This window comes from Hyperoodon ampullatus, assembly GCF_949752795.1.
Source record: "Hyperoodon ampullatus genome assembly, chromosome: 3".
NCBI classification, from domain to species: Eukaryota; Metazoa; Chordata; class Mammalia; order Artiodactyla; family Ziphiidae; genus Hyperoodon; species Hyperoodon ampullatus.
In genome coordinates this window covers 7,140,793-7,163,389 of record NC_136916.1, presented here as the reverse complement: position 1 = coordinate 7,163,389, position 22,597 = coordinate 7,140,793, and the positions used below count along the sequence as shown (strand labels likewise).

Sequence of the window (22,597 nt, the reverse complement as noted above, 5' to 3'; positions counted from 1 at the left end):
TTTTTTGGTGTCCTCGGGGGTGGACACATCAAGTACTGGGAACGACGCGGACATTCAGACACTCTGTTCGGCCATCTCCCTGGAGGCGACGCATTCTTTCTTCCGAGTAAGAACTCTACTTCCAAACACTTTGACAGCAAACGGTAATTGCAGAAAAAAAGTCCACTTCCCACGGCGGACGTGGTTCCACTTCCTCCGCAAACGGGTCGGCGCTTCCGTAAGAAAGAATTTTTGGCAACTGGATTCCAGTCCCCCGCTGGGCGGCTCGGGCCGCTCATTTGATGTTGAACGCCATCAGGGGTCGCTCCTCCCGTTTCTGCCACGGGCTCTTCTTGCCTTCGCCCTGGTCGTCGTCGTCGTCTTCGTCGTCCTCGTCCTCCTGAGCGGATCGCCTCTGGTCGGGACTGGCCGATGGCGCGGGGGGCACGTCCGAGGTTCGTTTCGTCGTCTCCTCCTGCAGGCTGGGCAGCTGGCCACCGCTCCTCCGGCTGGAGCCGTCCAGCAGGCACCGCAGGGCACTGTCCTCGGGCGTCCCGACCGCGGTGCCGCCCTCGCTGCCGCTCTGGTCCATGTCGTCCAGGTACACGAGCTGCGTGTAGGCTGAGCCGTCCGCGGCCCGCGGCTCTTTCTGCGCATGCTCCTGGACCGGTGGGCGGTTCTGCGGCAGAGACAAGGGGTCTCCTCTTCCCTTCCGGGCAGATTTGGGTTCATTCATATCCACGCCAGAATCCAAACTGGCATCATTGCTTCCGTTCCTCCCAGCTCTTTGGAGATCAATGTAGGAATGTCTGACATGTGCATTGGACCGGCCGTCCAGGGACACGAACCAGGCCCGGGGGTGGGGAAGGGGCTTCCCACCCCCAAGTTCCAACAGCGCCTTTTCGGTCAGGAGCTGGACCTCGCTGTTCATCTGCGCCAAGGCCGCGTCGTTCAGGGATGCCGGGATGGAGAGGGACTCGGACATGGACGCATTCTGCGGGGTCCACTCCCGGGTACCCGCGTCCTGCAGGTGCTGCTGCGAGATGGCCTGGCAAGATAAGGGCTGGGCCTGGATCTGTGAGGAGGCGTGTGGGAAGATCCCCGCGTGAGGGCTGGAGAGCTCGGCCTGCAGTCTTTCGATCTCGAGCTGCTGGTCGGCTGGGACGACCAGGGGCTGGCCCACATACGAATGGTCCCCTGGGAGTTTCATGTAATGAGCCGGGATGACCAAGGCAGGTAATACTTTCCTGTAAACGCTGTCATTGACCTGGTCCACGGAGCTACAGCAGATCAGCTGGCCAGGCCGCGGGAAAGAGGTAGGTCTCTCCAGGTGGTCTACTGATCGTGACATCATACATTCAGTAGGTCTGCGCTCCATCAGCTGGTCTTTCTCCGGAGATGAAGGCGCGGGGTACATGTGTTCCTGCATGGTGAGCTTACTTCCTGTGGAAATGTGGGTCACGGAGGCCTGACCGTCTCTGTCTTGCTTTTCAAATAAAGGCTGCGAGAGCATGGCATTGTAATTCCTCCTGTAGTCACTGTTGCCGGGGGACTCATAGCCTTCCCTTTCCACAGATTTCCTGGCCTTTAAGGGGAAAATCTCCACCGACTTACAGTAGTCTTTTCCCAACGTCCCACTCGGTGTCAGGTTGTCAAAGGAGATTTGGCTTTTATCCTCCTCCTTGTGAGACAGGAGTTCCTCCCGAGAGCTGAACTCCTGCGAGGTGCTGTAGGAGAGCTTCAGCATGGGCGTGTGCATGTCCACCTCCCCGCTGGAAGACATCATCTCTAAATGGACTCCACTCATCAGCTCCTTTGAGCCCGGGGCGTCCGGGGGGCGGCCCTGGCTGGTGACGGAGAGCGGGCCAGGGAATTCTGATTCCCGCCGAGAAAACAGCAGGTTGATGTGTGACATGGAAGTTGACTGATCCCTTTTGGAACTCTCCAGGGTGGCAGGAAGTTGCAGTTTTCTATGGTGCTGGCGGGGTTTCAAGCACTTCCGCCTGCAATCAAAGATACAAACCCCAAGATTAAAGATTCTCAGAACAGTGAAGGTTCAAGTCGAAACCTAATTCTCAATTCCCACAGGAAGAAACAAGACAACACAATGAATTGGCAGCCAGAAGCCTTCTCACCCCGCACCCTCAGCCCTAGTTTGATTCTGAGGGTCGCAATGTGCAGATTTTACCCCAAGTACATCCAAGTTATCCATTCAAAAGCAGAGTCGACGATAAACATTCTTGCAAGTCGATCAGATGAGGCATCAAAATAAGAATAGTTCTGCTCTGTCCTTGAGAATATCATCTCTTCATTACCATTTAGGACTATTCTGAATGAATCATGACAACTTATTTTTTTGTGACCGCCCTTCTAAGAAACATTTTACACAGTGTGCCTCCCACTTCGTTTGCAACTTACGTGACAGGTGTTCAGTTCTTAGGTACTTTTTCATGAGAAAAAAAGAACCTCAACTCAGAAAAGGACCTCGATATCAATGCTTGTGCAAGAAATTCCAAATTAAAAAAGACAGTGCCTCAGTGGTTAAAACTTTACCTGCAATAATATAAAAGGAGACACAGCAAAACCAAAAGAATGAAAGCCATTCCTCCCAAGATGGCCAAAAGAAACACCGTGTGATACGTGGCGATGTCCTGTGTGACAACGGGACCTAAAAAGTCAGAAAAGAGCATTTGAGATTTGTGAAAACCTTTAAATAAAAAGAGGGGAAATGAACTGAGAGCGTGATGTTTTTCTTGCTCTTATTGTCTGGGGTGTGGAGCGGCGGACAGATGCAAACACCCTTTAGATGATGTGCCTGCAGCATCACCGTAACTTCCCTCAGTGAAAAGGGATTACCCAAACCATCACTAGAGCACTCTGAATACTCAAATTCTATGCAGTGTCCAGGGTCCTTCCTTAGCATTGTGTACCATTTTCATCATTCTAAATATGTGATCTTTTAATAAAAGAAAACTAGATGCATGATCATATAATGAGGGGGACTCATCCATTCAGAGACATGGCCTGAAGACCTGGGGATTTTATGATACTGCAGAAGAAAAAAAAAAGTCATGAAATTTGATTATCACTTTCCCTGGGCAATGATTACTGTGTAATCATTGGCCTAAACCCTTGGCCTAAATGAATCAGTTGAAATGTATGAAATAAATTTCTATGACTTAAAAAAAATAATCCGCAGCTTATGACAGGGGTATCAAGGGTTTCTAAAATGTCTCCCGTTTTTAAAAAATAACATCTTTCTCTCTAGTATCTGTTCAAAATGGCTAACCTGATGTGGCAACAGACCTTTCCAGAACTTACAGACAAGGTGATCAGAGGTAAACATATTTTCTTTTTAATCTACATTAAAATCCATGAGAATCCATTAAATTAAATTGGGATTAAATTTAACATTAGAATCCCAAGAGGTAGTTTAACTTACTCCTTATGTTCAATAGTAGTAAGAATCTATCTTAATGTTGCTAACAATGGATTGACAGCAGTAACGAAAACCTCCCCAAATTACAATATTGCGGCACCTATTGGTGTCCAGGTATCTTAGCAGTGCTCCAAAAGATGGGAAGGAAGGAATGTGGTTATATCATACATTACATCAGAGGAGCATGGTTATGATTACTAAACACCATAAACACCCATTTATTGATTGATTTTTTATATTCTAAGGGACATATTTCTTCAAAAATCTCTTAAAAGCTAGATAAGTCCAAGGAGACTTGTGGATTTTTGAAAATAGTGACTTACTTGAGTTCAAAAGATGACATCATTCTCTCCCAATTACAAATCATTTCAATGGGGTGAGGGTGAATATTTACAAAAGTTGGAAAAATTACTGACAACTATCTACCGCCTTAATTGTCCAGAGAAACTTTTTTTTTTTCGAAAAAATTACTGACAACTACCTACCGCCTTAACTGTTCAGAGAAACTTTTTTTTTTTTTTGACACAGAGACAACCCCACAGACATAGGTAATGCCTTGGCAGGGGTCACCAAGAAATCTGGGGTACACATAAAAATCATTTCCAAATAACTGAAGCTTGGTCCTTTTAAGTACTTAAAAATGCTATTATTTTAACTTCTGCCAGTGGAAATCTTGATAAACCTCACAGTCATACTTCATTTCCTTCTTAACCAGAGAATGAAAGAGAAAACTCTATTTTCTTGTTGGTTTTGGGCTCACGAAAGCACAGCATCACTGTAATTTGTTCTTATATAAGTGATGGCTGTGGGGTTACCAACATACATATTTCTACATTAAATGTCGTCAGGGCTGTACTATGTGTGCTTTTTATGGCTTTTTGTCTCTTCCTTCACTGCTCTCAGGAAGCTTGGGTCGACCTACATCTAGCAGTTCTTCTTCCCCTCTTTACAAAAGTATCTATTGATCTGTCGCATGATAGGAACACTGATCGCCATGATTCTTTGAAATAGATCTAAAATAAAAGTTAACTTTAATGCACGGGCTTTGTGGTCTCTACTTTGGTACTTAAGGACTTTTTTTTCTTTCTTGCCTTACTCATAATCATATTCTAGATATTTCAGATTTGGAGACTGAGGCATTTCTGTAGCTGGTTCATGCCTACATGGCTACAAGAACGATATGGTAAAAGGAAACGCATACTCTTATAACCCAGATGTGAAGTGTACATTTTCCCAGGATTGGACTATAAAGTAAATGTAACTGATTTTTCAACACCCATCTAGGGTTGGCCTCCATCAAATTAGTTACTTTGGGAGTCTAAGTGTTCATCCCAGTGATGATTCCATTGGTAAAGTATTCTGGACTCCCATTTTGGAACTGCCTTTATGGTTAATTGACGAGACAACTTTTAATCATAGCACATTTTGACCTAGCTCAATTACCTACTTTATTCACCAGCCTTGGAGGTGGGTGACTTTTAGATGTGTCTAAGAAAAAGCAAAGGGACCCTCTGAGCAAAAAGATTGGCCACCTATGAAGAGTTTCGCTAATGATGACAGTCCAGCGGAAGAAGGTTCTAAAGGCATTTTGAGTACTGGAAGTCATCCACTGGAAAGACTTCTCCTAAGGTGACTATTTTGAAAAAAGCAATTCTAGAATACTCCTAGGGATAATTCAGGGTGGTTAGGTTAAAAAAAAACCCAAACTTTTAGTCAAAATATTTGTGAAATTAAACTTCAGTGAAAAATATGAGTTAATTCATATATTCTAAATGGAGATGAATATTCTTTTAGATATAAAACAACAGGTTTGCTTTTAAGCCTTTCAGAAATGCCTGATCAAGGTTTTTGCCCCAAGAAGCCTCCAACGGTGACTTTCTGCTGGTACCTCTGGCGACTGCCTTATACTACGTTTTTCTCTTGCACCAGGCCACAGCTGTTTCAGAAATTAGGGAGGAGGTCTGACCCGCCTCTGTGGGCTTTAGATTAAGAATTCCCTACGGCAGCTGTCTGAGCAAAACAGAGATTCGAGACAAGGCTATTTTCTATGCATTATTCTTATCCTGGATGGGAGAGTTCGAACCAGAGCTCCCCCAACCCCCAGGAAAAACCTTTGACTCATCATTTGCTTTTTCACACTTTCAACCATATTTAAGGAAGATGTGATCTCCCTGCTGACATCACTTTCAAAAGCACACTTAGCCTGAACCCTCAGAGGAATCGGTTCCCATCACTGCAGATTTCGGGGGTCCTGTTACCTGGGTTGGGAGGAGGCATGGCTGCCACCCAGTACCCCAACTGAGGGGCGATGTATGTCCACGTCAGCTGGCTGCCTTCCTGGTGCACGAGGCCGAGACCACTCTTTAGCCACGTTCCTGTGGGATGCGGAAAAAAAACTTCAGCCACATGCATGCTAAACTCCTATTTAAGGCTTCAGCCCATTGTACAAGTCACCTTCAGTATCGTGCTTAGAACCCATCAGAGAGCAAAAAGGGTCCAGCTCTCATGGAGGGACTGCATTTCGCTTTCAGGAAAGAGTCGAACTTCTGTTTTGCTTCCTGATTAAAGGACTTTCAGCCACTTTATCACACGGCCCTGCTTCCAAACGCAGATAATTTTAGCAGAAGCTTTTGGAGTTTACTCCTCCACCATCATGTCCCATATCCTCCGGAAGCCTTAGGGGTTTAGAAGCAGAATAAAGGTAGCATGAAAAGGGCTGGTGGGATGGGAAAGAAGAGGGGAAAAACTCCAGCTCTGTTTATAGTCTTCATCCTCAAGCAAATAAACGGATTTCCTCTCTGGAATCGCAGACCCATGACATCAGAGTTGCTTGGGGAAGTTTTTTTGTTTTTTTTTTTTTTAAGCATCTTTATTGGAGTATAATTGCTTTACAATGGTGTGTTAGTTTCTGCCTTATAACAAAGTGAATCAGCTGTACATATACATATGTCCCCATATCCCCTCCCTCTTGCGTCTCCCTCCCACCCTCCCTATCCCACCCCTCTAGATGGTCACAAAGCCCCGAGCTGATCTCCCTGTGCTATGTGGCTGCTCCCACTAGCTATCTTACATTTGGTAGTGTACGTATGTCCATGCCACTCTCTCACTTCGTCCCAGCTTACCCTTCCCCCTCCCTGTGTCCTCAAGTCCATTCGCTACGTCTGCGTCTTTATTCCTGTCCTGCCCCCAGGTTCTTCAGAACATTGTTTGTTTTTGGATTCCATATATGCTTCGGCAAGTTTAAAAGAAGTATATAGATTCCTTGGTCCTATCTTTGCAAATTCTAACCCATAAGACTGGCTTAGGCGAGTATTTTAAGAAGCTTCTAGTTGGTCCTGATGCTGGGAGACATGGAGTACGTCCAGGTCAGGGCTGTCTTCAGTCACTACTGTAACTAGTATCTCACAGTAGTGAGCACCTCCGTGTGCTGGCCTGTCGCAGCAATGTGCTTTCTATACAAGCTATCTACGGTTCTCACAGCGACCCTACGGAGGAGGACTTATTTTCCCCTTTCAGACACTGGACACTGGTGAGACACAGAACTCTTCCGAGGCCTCCCAGGGGTAGAAGGCAGAGCAGGGGCAGACTAGGTCTGTCTGTCTGTCTGGCCTCAAGGCCGGTGCTATTTCTTCCACTCTGCCCTGCCACATCTACAAAACCTGCCAGCGTTTGAGAACTTTTTCACTTTGTAAGGTTTCCAGGAGCCCGTCGCCCAAGGCTGCCTGGCTGTCACCTGTCTCACCTGCAGAGAACCTTGCTCTGAGAGCCGGGGGGCAAGGGAGATTGCTGGCTAGGCCCCCAGCAGCCCGGAGACACAGGTCACTCACACAGCGTTCCTGCGACGATCACCCACCCCCTGAAATGGCCGCATGTGGAATCCTGTCCCCTCCGGGACTAAATGCGCCAGCTGTGCACCAAATATTCCACCTTCCACTCTCCAAATCCCTGCCTTTCCTAGGTATACACATCACCGAGGTGGCAAGAGCAGTTTTCTTTCCCCCCGGAGAAAAGAAACAATACTTGGCAGGCTTCCTAGGGCCTATCAGTTGCCATAGCAACATTCAGATGTAGGGGGTGGAAAGGTGCCCCAGCAACGCCTCCCATAGCCCTCCCACCCCTCCTCCTCCTCCTCCTCCTCCATCTCCTCCATCTCCTCCATCTCCCCCTCCCCCCTCCTCCCCCCTGTCCCCCTCCCCTTCCTCCTCATCCTCATCCTCGAAGACAGAAAGTGAACAAAGAAGGAAGGTGGGAAGAGGCCAGGCGTCAGCAGGTGCCCTACATAGTCTGACTGCCCCCTGCAACAGGCTGAATCATGGCTCCGGAGGATTTCAAGTCAAGTTAGACGAGAATATACGCCGGAAGGTTTCCAAAGTGAGGATGAGGATGCTCACTTCAGATTCACTGGCTGAAGAGCATCAACCCAGAGGTGGTCCAGCCACTCCGAGCATCACTCACTCCACAGGGCTGCTGAGAACATGGAAACAGGGAGCATGTGACACAGGCGGCTAAAGGGGTTCTGCGTCGGGTCAGAAAGTTCGCCTGAAGGCAGAGAACGGATTGTCTGTTTGCCACCACTTCCGGTTTTCCCCTCGGGGACCCCATGCTGTTTAGCTCATGACTTACACACCCGACCCCACTCCCACACACTCTCCCACAGGAGTGGCCCTGCCAGGATCTCCTATCAGCCAGGAAGCCGCCTGCACTCTTTGGTTTGCAGTTTCCCTCTTGAGTCACTGCTCTTCAAGTGGAGCGGATTAGGTTAGGCTAAAGGCAACCAGAGGAAAACAGCTGGAGGCTCAGAGCCCTGCGAGCTCACTCAAGGGCAAACCACCTACCTGGATGGCTAAGTCGCCTTGGCTTTCTACGACACAGCCAACTGGAAGCGGGCTTTTAAAACACCTCCCAGTTACACTGGGAACAAGCCTAAAGGGTGGACGAACACACACACCCCGCACCCAGCTAACAGGCCCCCAAGTCCAGCCTGTGATGTTTGTGGGAGCCAGAAGAGCCAAGAAAAGGCACAATACAAGCTGCTTTGGGAGCTCAGTAAGAACGAGTGCCTCTTGCGGTGGGCAGAGAAGGCTGTGATGAGCTGGGCTCCGGTGAACAGGCAGGACTGTCACTGGGGTGGAGGGTGGCCAGGAAAAGAGAGAAAAAAGAGGGAACAGCATGCACAGAGGCACGGTAATTAAGTGTACTGGCTCGGGGAACGGGAGGGAGGGAGACTGGGGAGGGCTGGGCAGGGCTTCTGGCGCCATTAGCAATGGGAGGTCACCCGCCCAGTTCTTCCCAGGTTGGTCCTCACAACACACACTTTTACGAGAGTCTGTGACTTTGCCCTCAACTCTTGTTCCAACCTCACATGCTTTTCCTCTCTTCCAAAACTCTACCCATCCTTCAAGATTCAAGTCACATCCTGTGTCCATCCTGAGCCCCTCCTGCGCGCAGGGACCTTCCAGGTCTCGGCGACCCCAGGGCACGTGTTACTACATCACCCGTTTTCCAAAGCATACCTCGCCGAAGTTGCTAACCCTCATCCTATGCTCCCTTTGTCTTCTCAACACCCAAAAACATCCCGGGCGTGGGAACGTGACAGTACTTGAGGGTGAAAGCCAGACGTGCAAACGCCCCACTCCCCGTCAAATAATATCAGATGACCTCTTGTGCAAAGGTGGGTGTGGCTGGCAGGAAATGCAGTTAAGCTTGGGATTCTACTCTTCCAGACCAGACGGAACACAGCCAGCTGGGAAAGAGGTATTTATTTCAGCCTAAGTTTTCTGTGAAACATACATGTGTACAATGAATAAAGGGCAGCGCTGTCTTGGGATTCAGCAATCACGCTCTTATTGGCAAAAGCCATTTCCAAGCTTTCTGTGTAGGAAATTAGCTACAGGGAACACAAGAATTAATGAATTGTGTACTAGAAACATATGCTTCTCATTACTGAAATCCTGATGCTGTGGTGTGAGGCTGTTTTCCCACCTGAGGATCCTCCGCACACGTAAGAGATTCTTGTGCTCATGGCTGGAGAGCCAGCGCCGGGAATGGTCACTGGTGACCGGACAGCCGGACAAACAGACCTCTGGAGAGTCTCTTTTGTTGAGCAGGTTATATGACTGCCAGACCCGCAGCCAGGGTACCAAGAGCGGGTCCCTCCCATCTCTGTGGGAGCCTCGGCGCTGGTCAGACAGATCACAGGAAGACCTGGGTTGCTCCTGCTTAGAAAATTCCAAGTGCAAGGCCACTGGCTTGTTCCCCTCCCTCCCGGGTGGGGCCAGCCTCTGAACACCCCTGGGTCATCACAGCTGCCGGCAGGGCTGCCCGGGTCAATAAGCTTGTCTCCCCTGTGGTCTGGATATTAGGGCAGCTGCTGAGGTCATAACAGCATAACGGGGCTTCCTGCCGACTCTCCAGGGTTCTTCGCGATCGGGCCGTCCAGGCAGGTCTCAAGGTGGGTCACCTGGTGAAGGTGTGCGGGTAGGAGGAGGGCGCCATGCTTCCTTGTGCTCCACAGCGCCAGCCCAGCCAGGCTGCCACCTTCATGCACAGCGGTCACTGCCCAGGGAGGGTGGCTGGCTGTGAAGCGGGTGTGCCAGGAGCAGGCGGGCTGGCGGCCGCGTGCGTCTCTGCTGACAGAGCCCCGTGTCGCGTCCATTACTGGGATTCTATGTGTGTGAAGGTGGGAGAGCGATCCCTCTAGCATCACGGAGGGATGAAATTCCGCAGTACTGAAATTTCTAGATCATCAGCTTTCAAAGCATTTGAACTCTTTCCCTTTAATGGAACCTTTGTATTAAGAAGATTAAGAAATTAATATATAAAACGGATAAAAGACAAGCTTCTCGGGACTTGCCTGGTGGCGCAGTGGTTGGGGATCTGCCTGCCAATGCAGGGGACATGGGTTCGAGCCCTGGTCCGGGAAGATCGCACATGCTGCGGAGCAACTAAGCCTGTGCGCCACAACTACTGAGCCTGCACTCTAGAGCCCATGAGCCACAACTACTGAGCCTGCGCTCTAGAGCCCGTGTGCCACAACTACTGAGCCCGCGCGCCTAAAGCCCATGCTCCACAACAAGAGAAGCCACCACAATGAGAAGCCCGCGCACTGCAACGAGGAGTATCCCCTACTGGCTGCAACTAGAGAAAGCCCGCGTGGCAATGAAGACCCAATACAGCCCAAAATAAATAAATTTATTTTTTTTAATTAAAAAAGACAAGCTTCTCTGCAAACAAGTGACAAGAACCACCACCCCCCCCGGCACAACCCCCAAGACATGTCCTGAACATGGTTTGGAAGCTATTCTTCTATAGAACTTGGGTCTTATTTGCCGAAGTTTGAAAAGGCAATTTTCTATAATTCTAAAAAGTATCATTTACTCCTGCCTTATAAAGTTGAATATAATTTTGATGTTTTTCATGATAATACAGGGTCATGATCATGATCAACTGATGCTGGTCCTAAAATATTGATGTCCTTAGGTCCCTACTGAGGAACGAAGTTGTTTGCTCTTATGCTAAATACTCCCACCCACAGCCGTGCTTTTTTCCTCCCTCCTCCCCCCACCTCCTCCCCCCTTCCCTCCCCCACCCTTCCTACACGCTGTTACCAGCGGTTCTGTTATCAGCTCTGCTTCTTCACCACCACCGACCCCCAACTCCCCACCAGGGGCATCTACTACTGGGGACTAGATAACCCACCTGCAAAGACTGCATCTAGAATAAACTCCACAGGCAGCCACCATGAGAGACAAACCCAGACGTGGAACAGAGATATGCTAAATCCAAGTTTCTTCAACACACATCCTCAGATAGGTTTTTTTTTTTTTTTTTTTTTTGCGGTACGCGGGCCTCTCACTGTTGCGGCCTCTCCCGTTGCGGAGCACAGGCTCCGGACGCACAGGCTCAGCGGCCATGGCTCACGGGCCCAGCCGCTCCACGGCATGTGGGATCTTCCGGGACCGGGGCACGAACCCGCGTCCCCTGCATTGGCAGGTGGACTCTCAACCACTGCGTCACCAGAGAAGCCCTCCTCAGATAGGTTTTTGTCTGAATTCTCATTCTCTAGAGTGAAACCCTGCACAATGGAAAGATTTTTCAAGGAGAAATACTTTGTTGAAAAACCATCCTCATCTTTTTTTTTAATTATTATTTTTTTAAAGATTTGTTTATTACTCATTTATTTTATTTTATTTATTTTTGGCTGTCTTGGGTCTTAGTTGCAGCATGCGAGATCTTTGTTGAGGCATGCAGGATCTTTTGTTGCGGCGCAGGATTCTCTGTAGTTGTGGCGTGCAGGTTTTCTCTTCTCTAGCTGTGGTGCGCAGGCTCCAAGGCGCGTGGGCTCTGTAGTTTGTGGCACGTAGGCTCTCTAGTTGAGGCTCTTGAGCTCAGTAGTTGTGGCACGTGGGCTTAGTTCCCACACGGCATGTGGGATCTTAGTTCCCTAACCAGGGATCAAACCCACGTCCCGTGCATTGTAAGGCAGATTCTTTACCACCAGGGAAGTCCCTGTCCTCATCTTTTGAAAGCGTGTTATGTATTCTGCTGGCAAGGTTCATTGTGTGTATAAAGCACCACAAGATCTTAATTTGGAAGCTACATTTAACTGCAGTGATTATTACACACAATAATTGACAGGCTGAAAAAGACACGCCTTATGCTCGTCTGTAAGATCTGATGGGGTCTCTTAGCGATCACCAAGGGTGCCGTTTTCTTGCCTGGTTACCAAGCAGGAATGAAAGCAGCTTTTATTTGCAAAACATAAAGAACATTGAGTTCAAAATTTAAACAAATGACTATTGAAAGGGAAAAGAACTCTAAAATATGAAAAAGGGCCAAAAATATAATGTCTAATTAGAATACGACGGATACGGTTCAGATTTGCCTTGCTTTTTCTGCCTGGCTCACTTATTCTGCCCAGAAGCCCCTATTTTATCAGCTGCACGAGCTCATCTCAGCATTTGGTAACAAGCAGAAAAACCCTGTTCGGATGAGCACTACTGATTTTGAAAAGGAAACTCTAAGTGAAAACCTGCCCTTTTAACAGATTAGACATTGAAGCTGGCATCTTGCCCCTTCGCCAATATACAGAGAAAGAAGTCATTGCTCTTATACTGGGACTTGTGACCATGTCACACCTCAGGACAACGGGCAGATAAAAGTCCAGTACGATCAAGGGCCGAATGAGTGCATGGACGACTTGCCCGGCCTAAGATAACCCCGCATGTGAATCCCAGCTCTGCCACTTTCCAACTGTGTGACCCAAGGACACGCGAGGATGGCCCAGCTGGGGGATGGCTGCTTCACACTTCCTTTGTCACATAAATAAATGGTCTCATCATTTAAGCACTTGTAGTTGGGGATTCTACTACCCTGTGCAGCTAACATATTCTAACTGATGTATTTTTCCTGAAAGAGGCTGCAGTGAGTTCTACTAGGTCTGTACGCTGGGACATGAAGAAATGCCACAGCCATGCAGAAAACCCATCTCAAAAAAGTTCTGTCGATTAAAAGGCGAATATTCACTCTGTGAAATAGAGCCATCTCTATTCCTACGACTTAATTGTTCACTGTGAACTATTTGGGAACGTTCATGGCAGGAGGTGAGACATATATGCATGACACACACGCATGGATCTGGACAGTAGGAACCTCTGCTCTCCTGCCCTTCAGCTGTTGGTTTTGGCCAATGACTGTCTCCTCGCTTGGGCTGTGGTCACTCTTGCTGAATAATCAGGATGGCGTGGCCATTAGCTCATTTGAGGGCAGTCCTCTTAAGAGGTATGTACCGCTCAGATCCACAGTGAATAGTTATTACTATTATTGCTACTTACAATCATAGGGGTTCCCCAGCTTCCGGAATATGCTGGATTTCTCTAGAAACCAGCATAGACTTATTTCCCAGGATTTCCATCTGCATTATCTTAAGCTATAACCTCTACTCTATTTTTCTACCAGATGTACAATTAGCAGTGTCAAGGTCTGAGCCTCTTTTATCACATGCTTTAACAAAACTTTAGTGGGACGAGATCACCCAGAAAATCAGAAAAGTCCATCAGCCCTTAAGTCACATTCATCAGTAGAGCAGAAACAGTGACAGTGTCTATTTTTATGACATTGTGGAGTAGCCTTCTTTTTTTCCCAAATTAAAGTCTATGCTTTTGAATAGCTATGTTCCCTTTTTTGGAATTATTTTCCCATGAAGTCTGTGAGGAGGATACATTCCTTGTTAATTACACTGCAAAATGTTTACCTGGTGGTCAAGTACCTAACCATGCTTGTTGAAAGCAATGGAACTGAAGAGTGAAAGTCCTGTACAGATGGTTGCATTCCTATAGCTTCGGGCAAGTACATTTCAGGACCCGTTTAAACAAGAATAAAATTAAGGGCAACTCACTACAACCAATGAATGACCTTCTGTTCAAAGCATAAAATCACAGATATAATCAATTATTAGACATTAAAACAAGAAATGCATCTGTATTCAGCTACAACATGTTCCCTGGGTATTTTTAGGGTAAATTTTGAGGAATGGATTCTTAAAAATAAATTTAATCTAAGTGACTGATTTTTTTTTTCCCTTTCAGCTTTAGCTGAGCGATCACAAGACTTACTGAAACAAATTTTAGGAGAGAGCAGTAATGGGAAACCATAATGCTTCTGGCAGAGCTAGAGAAAGCTTATGCCTTAAATAGGTAGCCAGAAGTATCAGCATGCATAATAGCATTAATAAAATTTAATGAGAGAATTTTGAATTTACGATAGGTATATATAAATTTCCAGAAAGCAGCATCAGAGTACTGGCTAATTAAGCCCATATGGAGAGAAATTTTGTTCATCACCCACTAAATCCAACATCCATCCTGCAATTACATGTCAGATGGGACTGGGTGGGGGACGCAGACCAGGATTCTGGGAGGCACAGCCACAAATCCCCAGCATTTAGAAAACTCGCTCAAAGCGAAGGGTGGCAGAACAGAGAAGGCGGCAAACATCTGGACAGATGCGGTAAGATGCTCTCAACCAGTGCCTGTTCAAGAGCTTGTTACAGTGGAGATCTTGTTAAAATGCACATTCTGATTCAGTGGGTCTGGAGCAAAGCGTGAGATTCTGCAGTTCGAACAATCTCCCCGTCCACAGACCACTCTTTGAGTAGCAAAGCTCTAGATGGTTTGCACTTTCGTGGGGTGTGGCGACCCTTTCAGAAAACCCTAAGACCATTTCCCACAATGTTGCCGGGGTATATCAACTGGGTGGCCAGTACTTGAAGCAACTTCAGAAATATGTCTAATATATTCCAGAAATAATCTAGTCACTTGTCAGATTACCGACGGGGAGCTGACAAACACTTATCTGAGTTTGTTCCAGATGCTTGAAGAGGCAGTGCCTCTCAGGGAACTGGCTGCTGCGGTTGTAGACAAATTGTTTCCAATCTTAAGACCTTTGCGTTGACCATTTTTTTTTCTGTCCAGAATGTGCTGCCCCCAAGACATTCCCATGTTAGACTCAGAGGTATCTTTGGGATCTCAGCTCAAATATCACCCCTCCATAGGCTCTGACCAGCCGATCATTCTCCCCGACATCATCCTGCTTACCTGTCTTCCAGCACTCATGCCAATGAAGTAATAAACTGGTGCATTGTCTGTCTCCTCCATTTAGAACACAGACTCATAATTACAGGGACCTTCCCTGACTTGTTTTGTCATTGCTTTATCCCAAGAGCCTAGGACAGAATAAAATCTGGCACAAAGAAGACGTTTACTATCTATCTGCTGTAATGAACGAATTGTTCAACTTTTAAAAAGAGAAGCCAAGAACAGAATTCCTCAGGAAATCTTTCAATATTTAAATGTTGACAGTAAATTAAAACACAACAAAGAAATTAAATCAACTGTATGGGCCAAACAAAACATCTGGGAATGGATTGTTGTTTTGTATCCCCAGATCCAGTCCATCGTTCTATTAAGCCACATTAAGTCTTGGCATAGAAGCAGGAATGCACCAAAATCGGAGATTCTAGAACAGGAAGAGGATTTGAAGTCTGAAGGAAATCATGTGTTGCATCTCCCCTTCTCCGTTCCCAGCATACTGGACATGTGTGCCAGGTACTTCCCTGTGCTGAATTTTGGCTTCTTTCTGATTAAGAAAGAATGTAGTCTCCCAACCTCTAGGGCTGTTTTGAGCATAGTGATGAAAAATGCTGGTTTATCGTCATACCTGTTTTGCTAATGAATAAGCTCAGCTGAGAGTGAGCAGACAAAAAAATGCTTTCCCCAAACGGTCCTGTTTTTCTTCCCCTTCAATATAGGCGTATTTCAAACTGCCCACCATGTGAAAAGGCGGGGCTGCTGTATACAACTCCACTACGGGTCATAATGAGAGCCAGCAAGCACGCTTCTGCAGAAACCTCTAACGCAGCACATTCTATGTGGGCTGGTTCGATGGGTGTGTTCGGTGTATGCATGTGCATGTGGGTTTATGCAAATAATTTTAAAGGGGTGATTCAAGAGAAGGGGTAAAAAGAACCACGATATTAAGAACTGAATACATGCCTGGCAATGCGCTAGGGGCTTTATGTACATTACCTCAAGTCAAATGAAAAGGCAACACCTATTCTGAACTTTGAGTCATTTAGAAATAGGGAGACAGCAATGACATTCAAAATATGGGACAACTAGTAGAACAAGAGTACCAACCAATTAGACTGGATGTCCAGGCATACCAGCTACAAAGCAGCCTTGGCTGAGACTGGAAATTCAATGTAAAGCCACTAAGACTTCACTGTACTTGTCTTGTCTTCCTTATATCACGCTTTACCCAAAATGCACAAACTACATGTGGGCTGAATAAGGGCAGTGATGATTATAATAATGGCTAACACTTATAGAGCACTTTACCCAGTGCCAGGCACCGCTGTAAGGGCTCTCCATTCTCGACAGTTCTATGAGACGGGGATGAGAGCTATTATTATGCCCATTTTATAGATGAGAAAACTGAGGCCCTGAGAGGCTAAAGGACTTGCTCAAGATCCAGAGGAGCCATTGTTCATGTCCAAGCTGTCTCGGTTGCTGGGCTACAGGCTGCCTGTGTTCTATACACTCCTGCCAAATGCTGTACAACCAGTACAATATTCAAATCAAAAATAATTTTACCTTTTAATTACCCATTCCAGTGGAGATCACTGAAAACAGAAGACATTTATAAAATATTTGGTTTTAAAATAAATGATGGCAGCTTTGCCTTCCTAGTTATTTTTCACCCAGGCTGATCTTATAACGAGCATGTTAGATGCAGTGCTTAAAATCCAGGCCTCGTGGCAGCAAAGCAAGGCAGCTCTGAGGCTTCTAGGTGATAGGCAAGTCACTGGAGGATACACACTTGCCGCAGGTAATCCGCAAAGTGAATATTCCGTAAGTGGTAATTAAGGGCTGACTATAACATGAGACGTTTTCTTTTAGGAGGAACATATGGATCTATACACTCTAAGGCCACAAAGCGGGCAACCATCATTTGTTAAGCTTTCCAAAAACTGTTTCTGTTCAACTCAAGCATGGGAAGTTCTCATTCTATATAAAAGGACCCTTTAGAAAAATTAAGTCTCTAAGAATAGGGTTTCAAAACAAAAGCGGCCCTGAACCATGGCTACAATATACCTAATGTGATGGTGTTGTTTTCTAAAAATTGTCTTTTTTGTCGCTGTTGGGGCGTATGGCTACAAACACAAAAGGCTTAACAAATTTTAGGAATGGTCTGATATTACAACAGTGTTTTTTGAGTTGCTAGGCAACATCAGAAAACAAATGTCCATGTTCTGAGATCATTCTGCATTCGGTCTCCCCACGGACAGCCCACATGTTCCGTGGCCGGACTCCGTTCCACTTGGTCAGCAGGAGTGGAATATCCCAACTGTGATGCTGATGGTCCGGAGTGGTCAAAAGACACCAATCTGTGTCTGAAAAACAGATCAGTTTGTTGGCCACCTGGCAGTCAAGATCTGTGGCCAAAGTTTTCGCTGGACTGGTATCATTTATCCAAATTAAGTCCTACACCTTCAGGGTTCTTTTTGATTTATTACATCACTTCGGTCAGCTTTCTTTGCAGGTACATTACCTTTTTCTCCCCTCCTATATATCTAAAGGAGGCCCAATTCACTTTTATGGGCAATTTTAACATCTGGGAACATAGAGACTCTTCCTGAGAATTCTTTCTTTGTTTCTAACAAATCACCTTCATCCTCATTTCAGATCCATTTCAGATCATCTTTCTTAAGGATATACTGACATTATACTTTGACAGGTAAGTCTGCTTCCTTCTTTGTTTGATTCCATTAACTATTGAGTCTGTTCTTTTTGAAAAAAAAACATTATAAAGATGATACGCATGGTTCTAAAATTAACATCACACATGTAAATACATACTTAACTGTTAGAAACATGAACTCCCTTCTTTTGTTCTAACTTTTGCCCACCCGATGCACTACAGTTCATTCTTGTAATTCAGTCACTACACCTCTGCATGGCAATATGTCACCTCCTATGTAAGATGCATGGCTCATGATACATAGAGAAAAATACACACCAGTAATACTATTTTCATTTTCTTAAAGTGACAAACAGAATTTAGTGCTTTAAGAACTCCCATCCCTTTCTCCCCCCGAAAAACAATGAAATGGAACAAAATCTTAGATCTGTATTTTAAATCAAGCTCCACCTTCAAGGGCAGGCTGGCCATGACTTACCTAAAAGGACTAGTTCAGTGAGCACAGCATCAGCAGTAATCCTCATCATCTACGCAGAGATGAATCCACTACAGGCCAATTATGAGCGGGTATTGCTGAGGGCCTGATACGTGTGCGCCATACGTGATAAGAAGCTGGTTCAGTAACCACCATTTCTATAGCAACGCACACCACTCTGCAGGCTGCGTTCTGGGAAGGCAGTTAAAACTGGATCCTGCAATGTAGCTTCACTTGGAATCTGCTTTTATTTCTGTCACCTCATTAGAATGAGAGTCTTCAAGCCACATAACTTATTGTGAAACAGCAGAAACTTATCGCATAGAGGATCTTAAATCGTGATTTCTCTGCCACTCAAGGTCAGTCAGTCACTTTCAATTCAAAACACTGACCTGGTTTGCTTATTCATAAGTGACCATTCCCCAGGGCACCACCCAGGACATGGAACAGCCATCTGCTGTCCCAGTTACAGGCTAAAGAGAGTAAATGCCTGTGAAGCTGAGCTGACACGCCATCTCTTACTGTCCAGAAAGCCTCAGCTAAGATGCATTCACCATGACCCACAAAACTGCATCTGCCAGACTAGGGGAGGAAAGCTGCTTCTTTCAAAGGTCAAACTGGCCCCTGAACGTGACTGATAAGGTCACTTTATCCCATCTCCTCAGACACGCCTGGACACCCAGGCCCCAGGCACTGGCACTGTACAACCTTTCAAAAGACACAGCACCTTTAGAAGATCTAGGTTAAAGAAATCTGGTAATTCCTCAAAGGAAAAGACTTACACTCACTAAATAGAGGCCTCCCTTGCACCATAAATCAAGTGGCATTTTAACACGGTAGCTTCAGTAAAATCAGCATTGCCCGTAAATGCGGCAAAAGTTTCGATTCTAATATGTGCAAGTCAGGCTTCTTAAAAAAATCATTTTTCTGAGAGTGCATACCATAGTCAGCCAATTCATACCGTTGTAACACACGAAACAAAATCCAACTTTACTTATGTTCTAGGAGACTGTTAATCTATTAGGTCACCCTCAGATGAACATGTGGGTTAAAATATAGAGGTGCTAATTATTATAATGGGAAATTCTTTGCCTGTTCGCCCCACCCTCCCCAAAAAAAGACAACTGTGGCCATTAAAAAAAAAAGAAAAAGAAAACTGTGATAAATGATAGCACTAAATACTGATCCTCTCTAATGTGCTGGAGAGGGTGTGGAGAAAAGGGAACCCTCCTGCACTGCTGGTGGGAATGTAAATTGATACAGCCACTATGGAGAACAGTATGGAGAGTCCTCAAAAAACTAAAAATAGATAGAGTTGCCATATGATCCAGCAATCCCACTCCTGGGCATATACCCTGAGAAAACTGTAATTCAGAAAGATACATGCACCCTATGTTCATTGCAGCACTATCCACAATAGCCAAGACATGGAAACAACCTAAATGTCCATCAACAGAGGGATGGATAAAGAAGATGTAGTGAGTGTGTGTATATATATATATGTATGTGTATATATATATACACATGTGTGTGTATGTATATATATACATACATACATATATACACACATATATACATAACTACACACACACAATGGACTATTACTTAGCCATAAAAAAGAATGAACTAATGCCATTTGCAGCAACATGGATGGACCCAGAGATTATCATACTAAGTGAAGAAAGCCATATGATATCACAGATATGTGAAATCTAAAAAGAAAAAAGAAAGGGAGTACCTCTACATTTCTCTCACGAGTGAACTTTCAGTTATCCAGCAGTCAGGAATGGAAGTATTTGAGTTAGCATTAAAATGTGGATTTATTTTTCAAATAGAAGTCCCATGGAACTTAAAAAGAATTTCATTTTTAAGAGTTTGAAATCGCGCCCTATAACCAAGGTGTTATCACTGAGCATCAGCTGTCACTCGGGGCCAAATGCTGGAAAGCTGCCTGGATAACAGGATGTAGAGACTGTGACTGAATCAGGCACACTGTTTGGCCCTGCAGATGGAGAATACACTTGCATTTTAATACTAAGTGGTAAGAGCTTCCCTGTTGAATGTATCTCAGATCAGAGGGTCACAAACATTTTCTGTAATAGTCCAGGTAGGAAATATTTTTCAGTTTGTGAGAACATACACTCTCTGTTGCAACTATTCAACTCTGCTGGTGTAGGAAAAACACTCACAGACCACAAATGAACAAACAGGCATGGCTGGGTTCCCATGTCTTATTCCATTTGGGCTGCTGTAATAAAATAAACTGGGCGGCTTACAAACAACAGAAAGTCATTTCTCACAGTTCTGGAGGATGGGAAGTCCAAGATCAAGGTGCCGGTTGATTCAGTGTCCAGAGAGAGCCTGCATCATTGATTCATGGATGATGCCTTCTTGCTGTGTCCTCACATGTGGAAGGCGGGAGAAAGTTCTCTGCGGCCCCTGTTATAAGGGCACTAATCCCATTCAAGAGAGCTCCACCCTCATCACCTCATCAACTCCGAAGGCCCAACCTCCAAATACTATTGCTTTGGGGGTTAGGATGTCAACGTGCAAGTTTTGTGGGAGGGGGAATACAAACATTCAGTCCACAGCACCCAATAAAACTTTATTCAGGGATGCTTACTTTTCATCTAATTTTCATGTGTCTTGAGATACCCTTCTTCTTTTGATTCTTTCTTCAAACATTTAAATATGCAAAAACCGGACTTCCCTGGTGTTGCAGTGGTTAAGAATCTGCCTGCCAATGCAGGGGACACGGGTTTGATCCCTGGTCCAGGAAGATCCCACATGGTGCGGAGCAACTAAGCCCGTGAGCCACAACTACTGAGCCTGTGCTCTAGAGCCCGCAAGCCACAACTACTGAGCCTGCGTACCACAACTACTGAAGCCAGCGTGCCTAGAGCCTGTGCTCCGCAACAAGAGAAGCCACCACAATGAGAAGCCCGCACACTGCAACGAAGAGTAGCTCCCGCTCCCGCAACTAGAGAAAGCCTGGGCACAGCAACGAAGACCCAATGCAGCCATAAATCAATCAATCAATCAATCAATAAAAATACATAAAATAAATAAATAAAAATGTAAAAACCATTCTTAGCTTTCAGGCCATAGTTTGGCAATACTTAATTCGACGAAAAATTCTTAATGGATTCACGAATTGCTATTTCTGGCTGTGAAATACTTTGAAATTGCAATTACTTTGATATACCTCAAAAGTAGATAATTAAAGTGTTAAACTGGTTAGAACTGTTAAACTGTCATATGTGACAATCATAAATAGCAGATAATTAGTAAATAGTGAGTGCTATGTGCTTAAGATGTGTTCCTATTTTTTTTTCTGATCTTATAATACACTCTTGGAACTTTTCATTTAACTACAATAATTTAATTTCTACCTAAATAATGATATTATTGATTACACATAATAGAAAACCCCTTATGAAATATGTAGGCTTCTACTAAGTTTAGTGAGTTAAAGAACATATGGTTTCTTTGAAATGTCCATCCAATCTTAAAGTTTTCAGAAAACATATTTTAATTCATTTGATCATTTTTGAATGACTATCCAAATGTTGGCTTTTCTCTGCACACATACAATCTGTTAGAGCCAGGAATTTGGCAGTTACATTTTTCACTGTAGATGTTACGTTAGAAAGACCATTTAAGTGGGAAGAGATCAACGACACAGTGGAGACTCTCAATGATAAAAGTAATAATGCCATGGGGATTATTTCCAGAGAGGAAGTAGAGAATTGAATAACTGATATTTCAGAGGCTTTATAACAATGCACATTTCTTTGTTTTCACTGACTTCTATAGTGTATTAATTTCCTTTTGCTCCTGTAATAAATTACCACAAACTTAGGGGCTTAAAACAGCACAAATTTATTCCGCTATTGCTCTAGAGGTCAGAAGTCTGAAATCAGTTTCACTGGGCTAAAGTCAGGGTATCAGTAGGGCTGGTTCTTTCTGGAGACTCTGAATGAAGAATCCATTTCGGTGCCTTTTTCAGCTTCTCACGGCTGCGTCTGTTCCTTCACTTGTGGCCCCTTCCTCCACTTTCAAAGTGCATCCCTCCCATTTCTGCTTCCGTCATTACGTTGCCATCTCCTCTGATTCTGATTCCTCCTGCACCCCGCTTATACAGACCGTTGTGATTACAGTGGGCCCAAGAGGATAATCCGGGAGAATTTCCCCATCTCAAGATTCATAACTGAATCACATCTGCAAAGTCCCTCTACCATATAAGGTCATATTCACAGGGTCCAGGGATTAGGATGTGGAGATATTCAGGGGGGGCATTATTCAGTCTGCCATAGATATCAAAAAAAAATTTTTTATATAAACTTTTGTTGTTTGTGAGCTGTATACAAAGTAAACCCATGAGGGCAAGGATGCTGCTTCTCTAGACCTGTGCCATATTGTTATGACATATCTGTGTATGACTC

The 22,597-nt window shown here is 45.2% G+C and overlaps 1 protein-coding gene across 1 annotated transcript in view; it reads right to left on the bottom strand.

Moving 5' to 3' along the window:
* Positions 1-274: 274 nt before the first annotated feature.
* Positions 275-22,597, bottom strand: part of FAM171A1 (family with sequence similarity 171 member A1) — a gene marked incomplete at both ends in the record, with an annotated part of 132,379 nt that continues 110,056 nt past the window's right edge. Inside the window, 3 exons of the mRNA XM_079701158.1 lie at positions 275-1,982; positions 2,533-2,647; positions 5,677-5,793. Of these exons, the coding sequence (XP_079557284.1) occupies positions 275-1,982; positions 2,533-2,647; positions 5,677-5,793 (1,940 nt within the window). The remainder of the gene's footprint in view (positions 1,983-2,532; positions 2,648-5,676; positions 5,794-22,597) is intronic.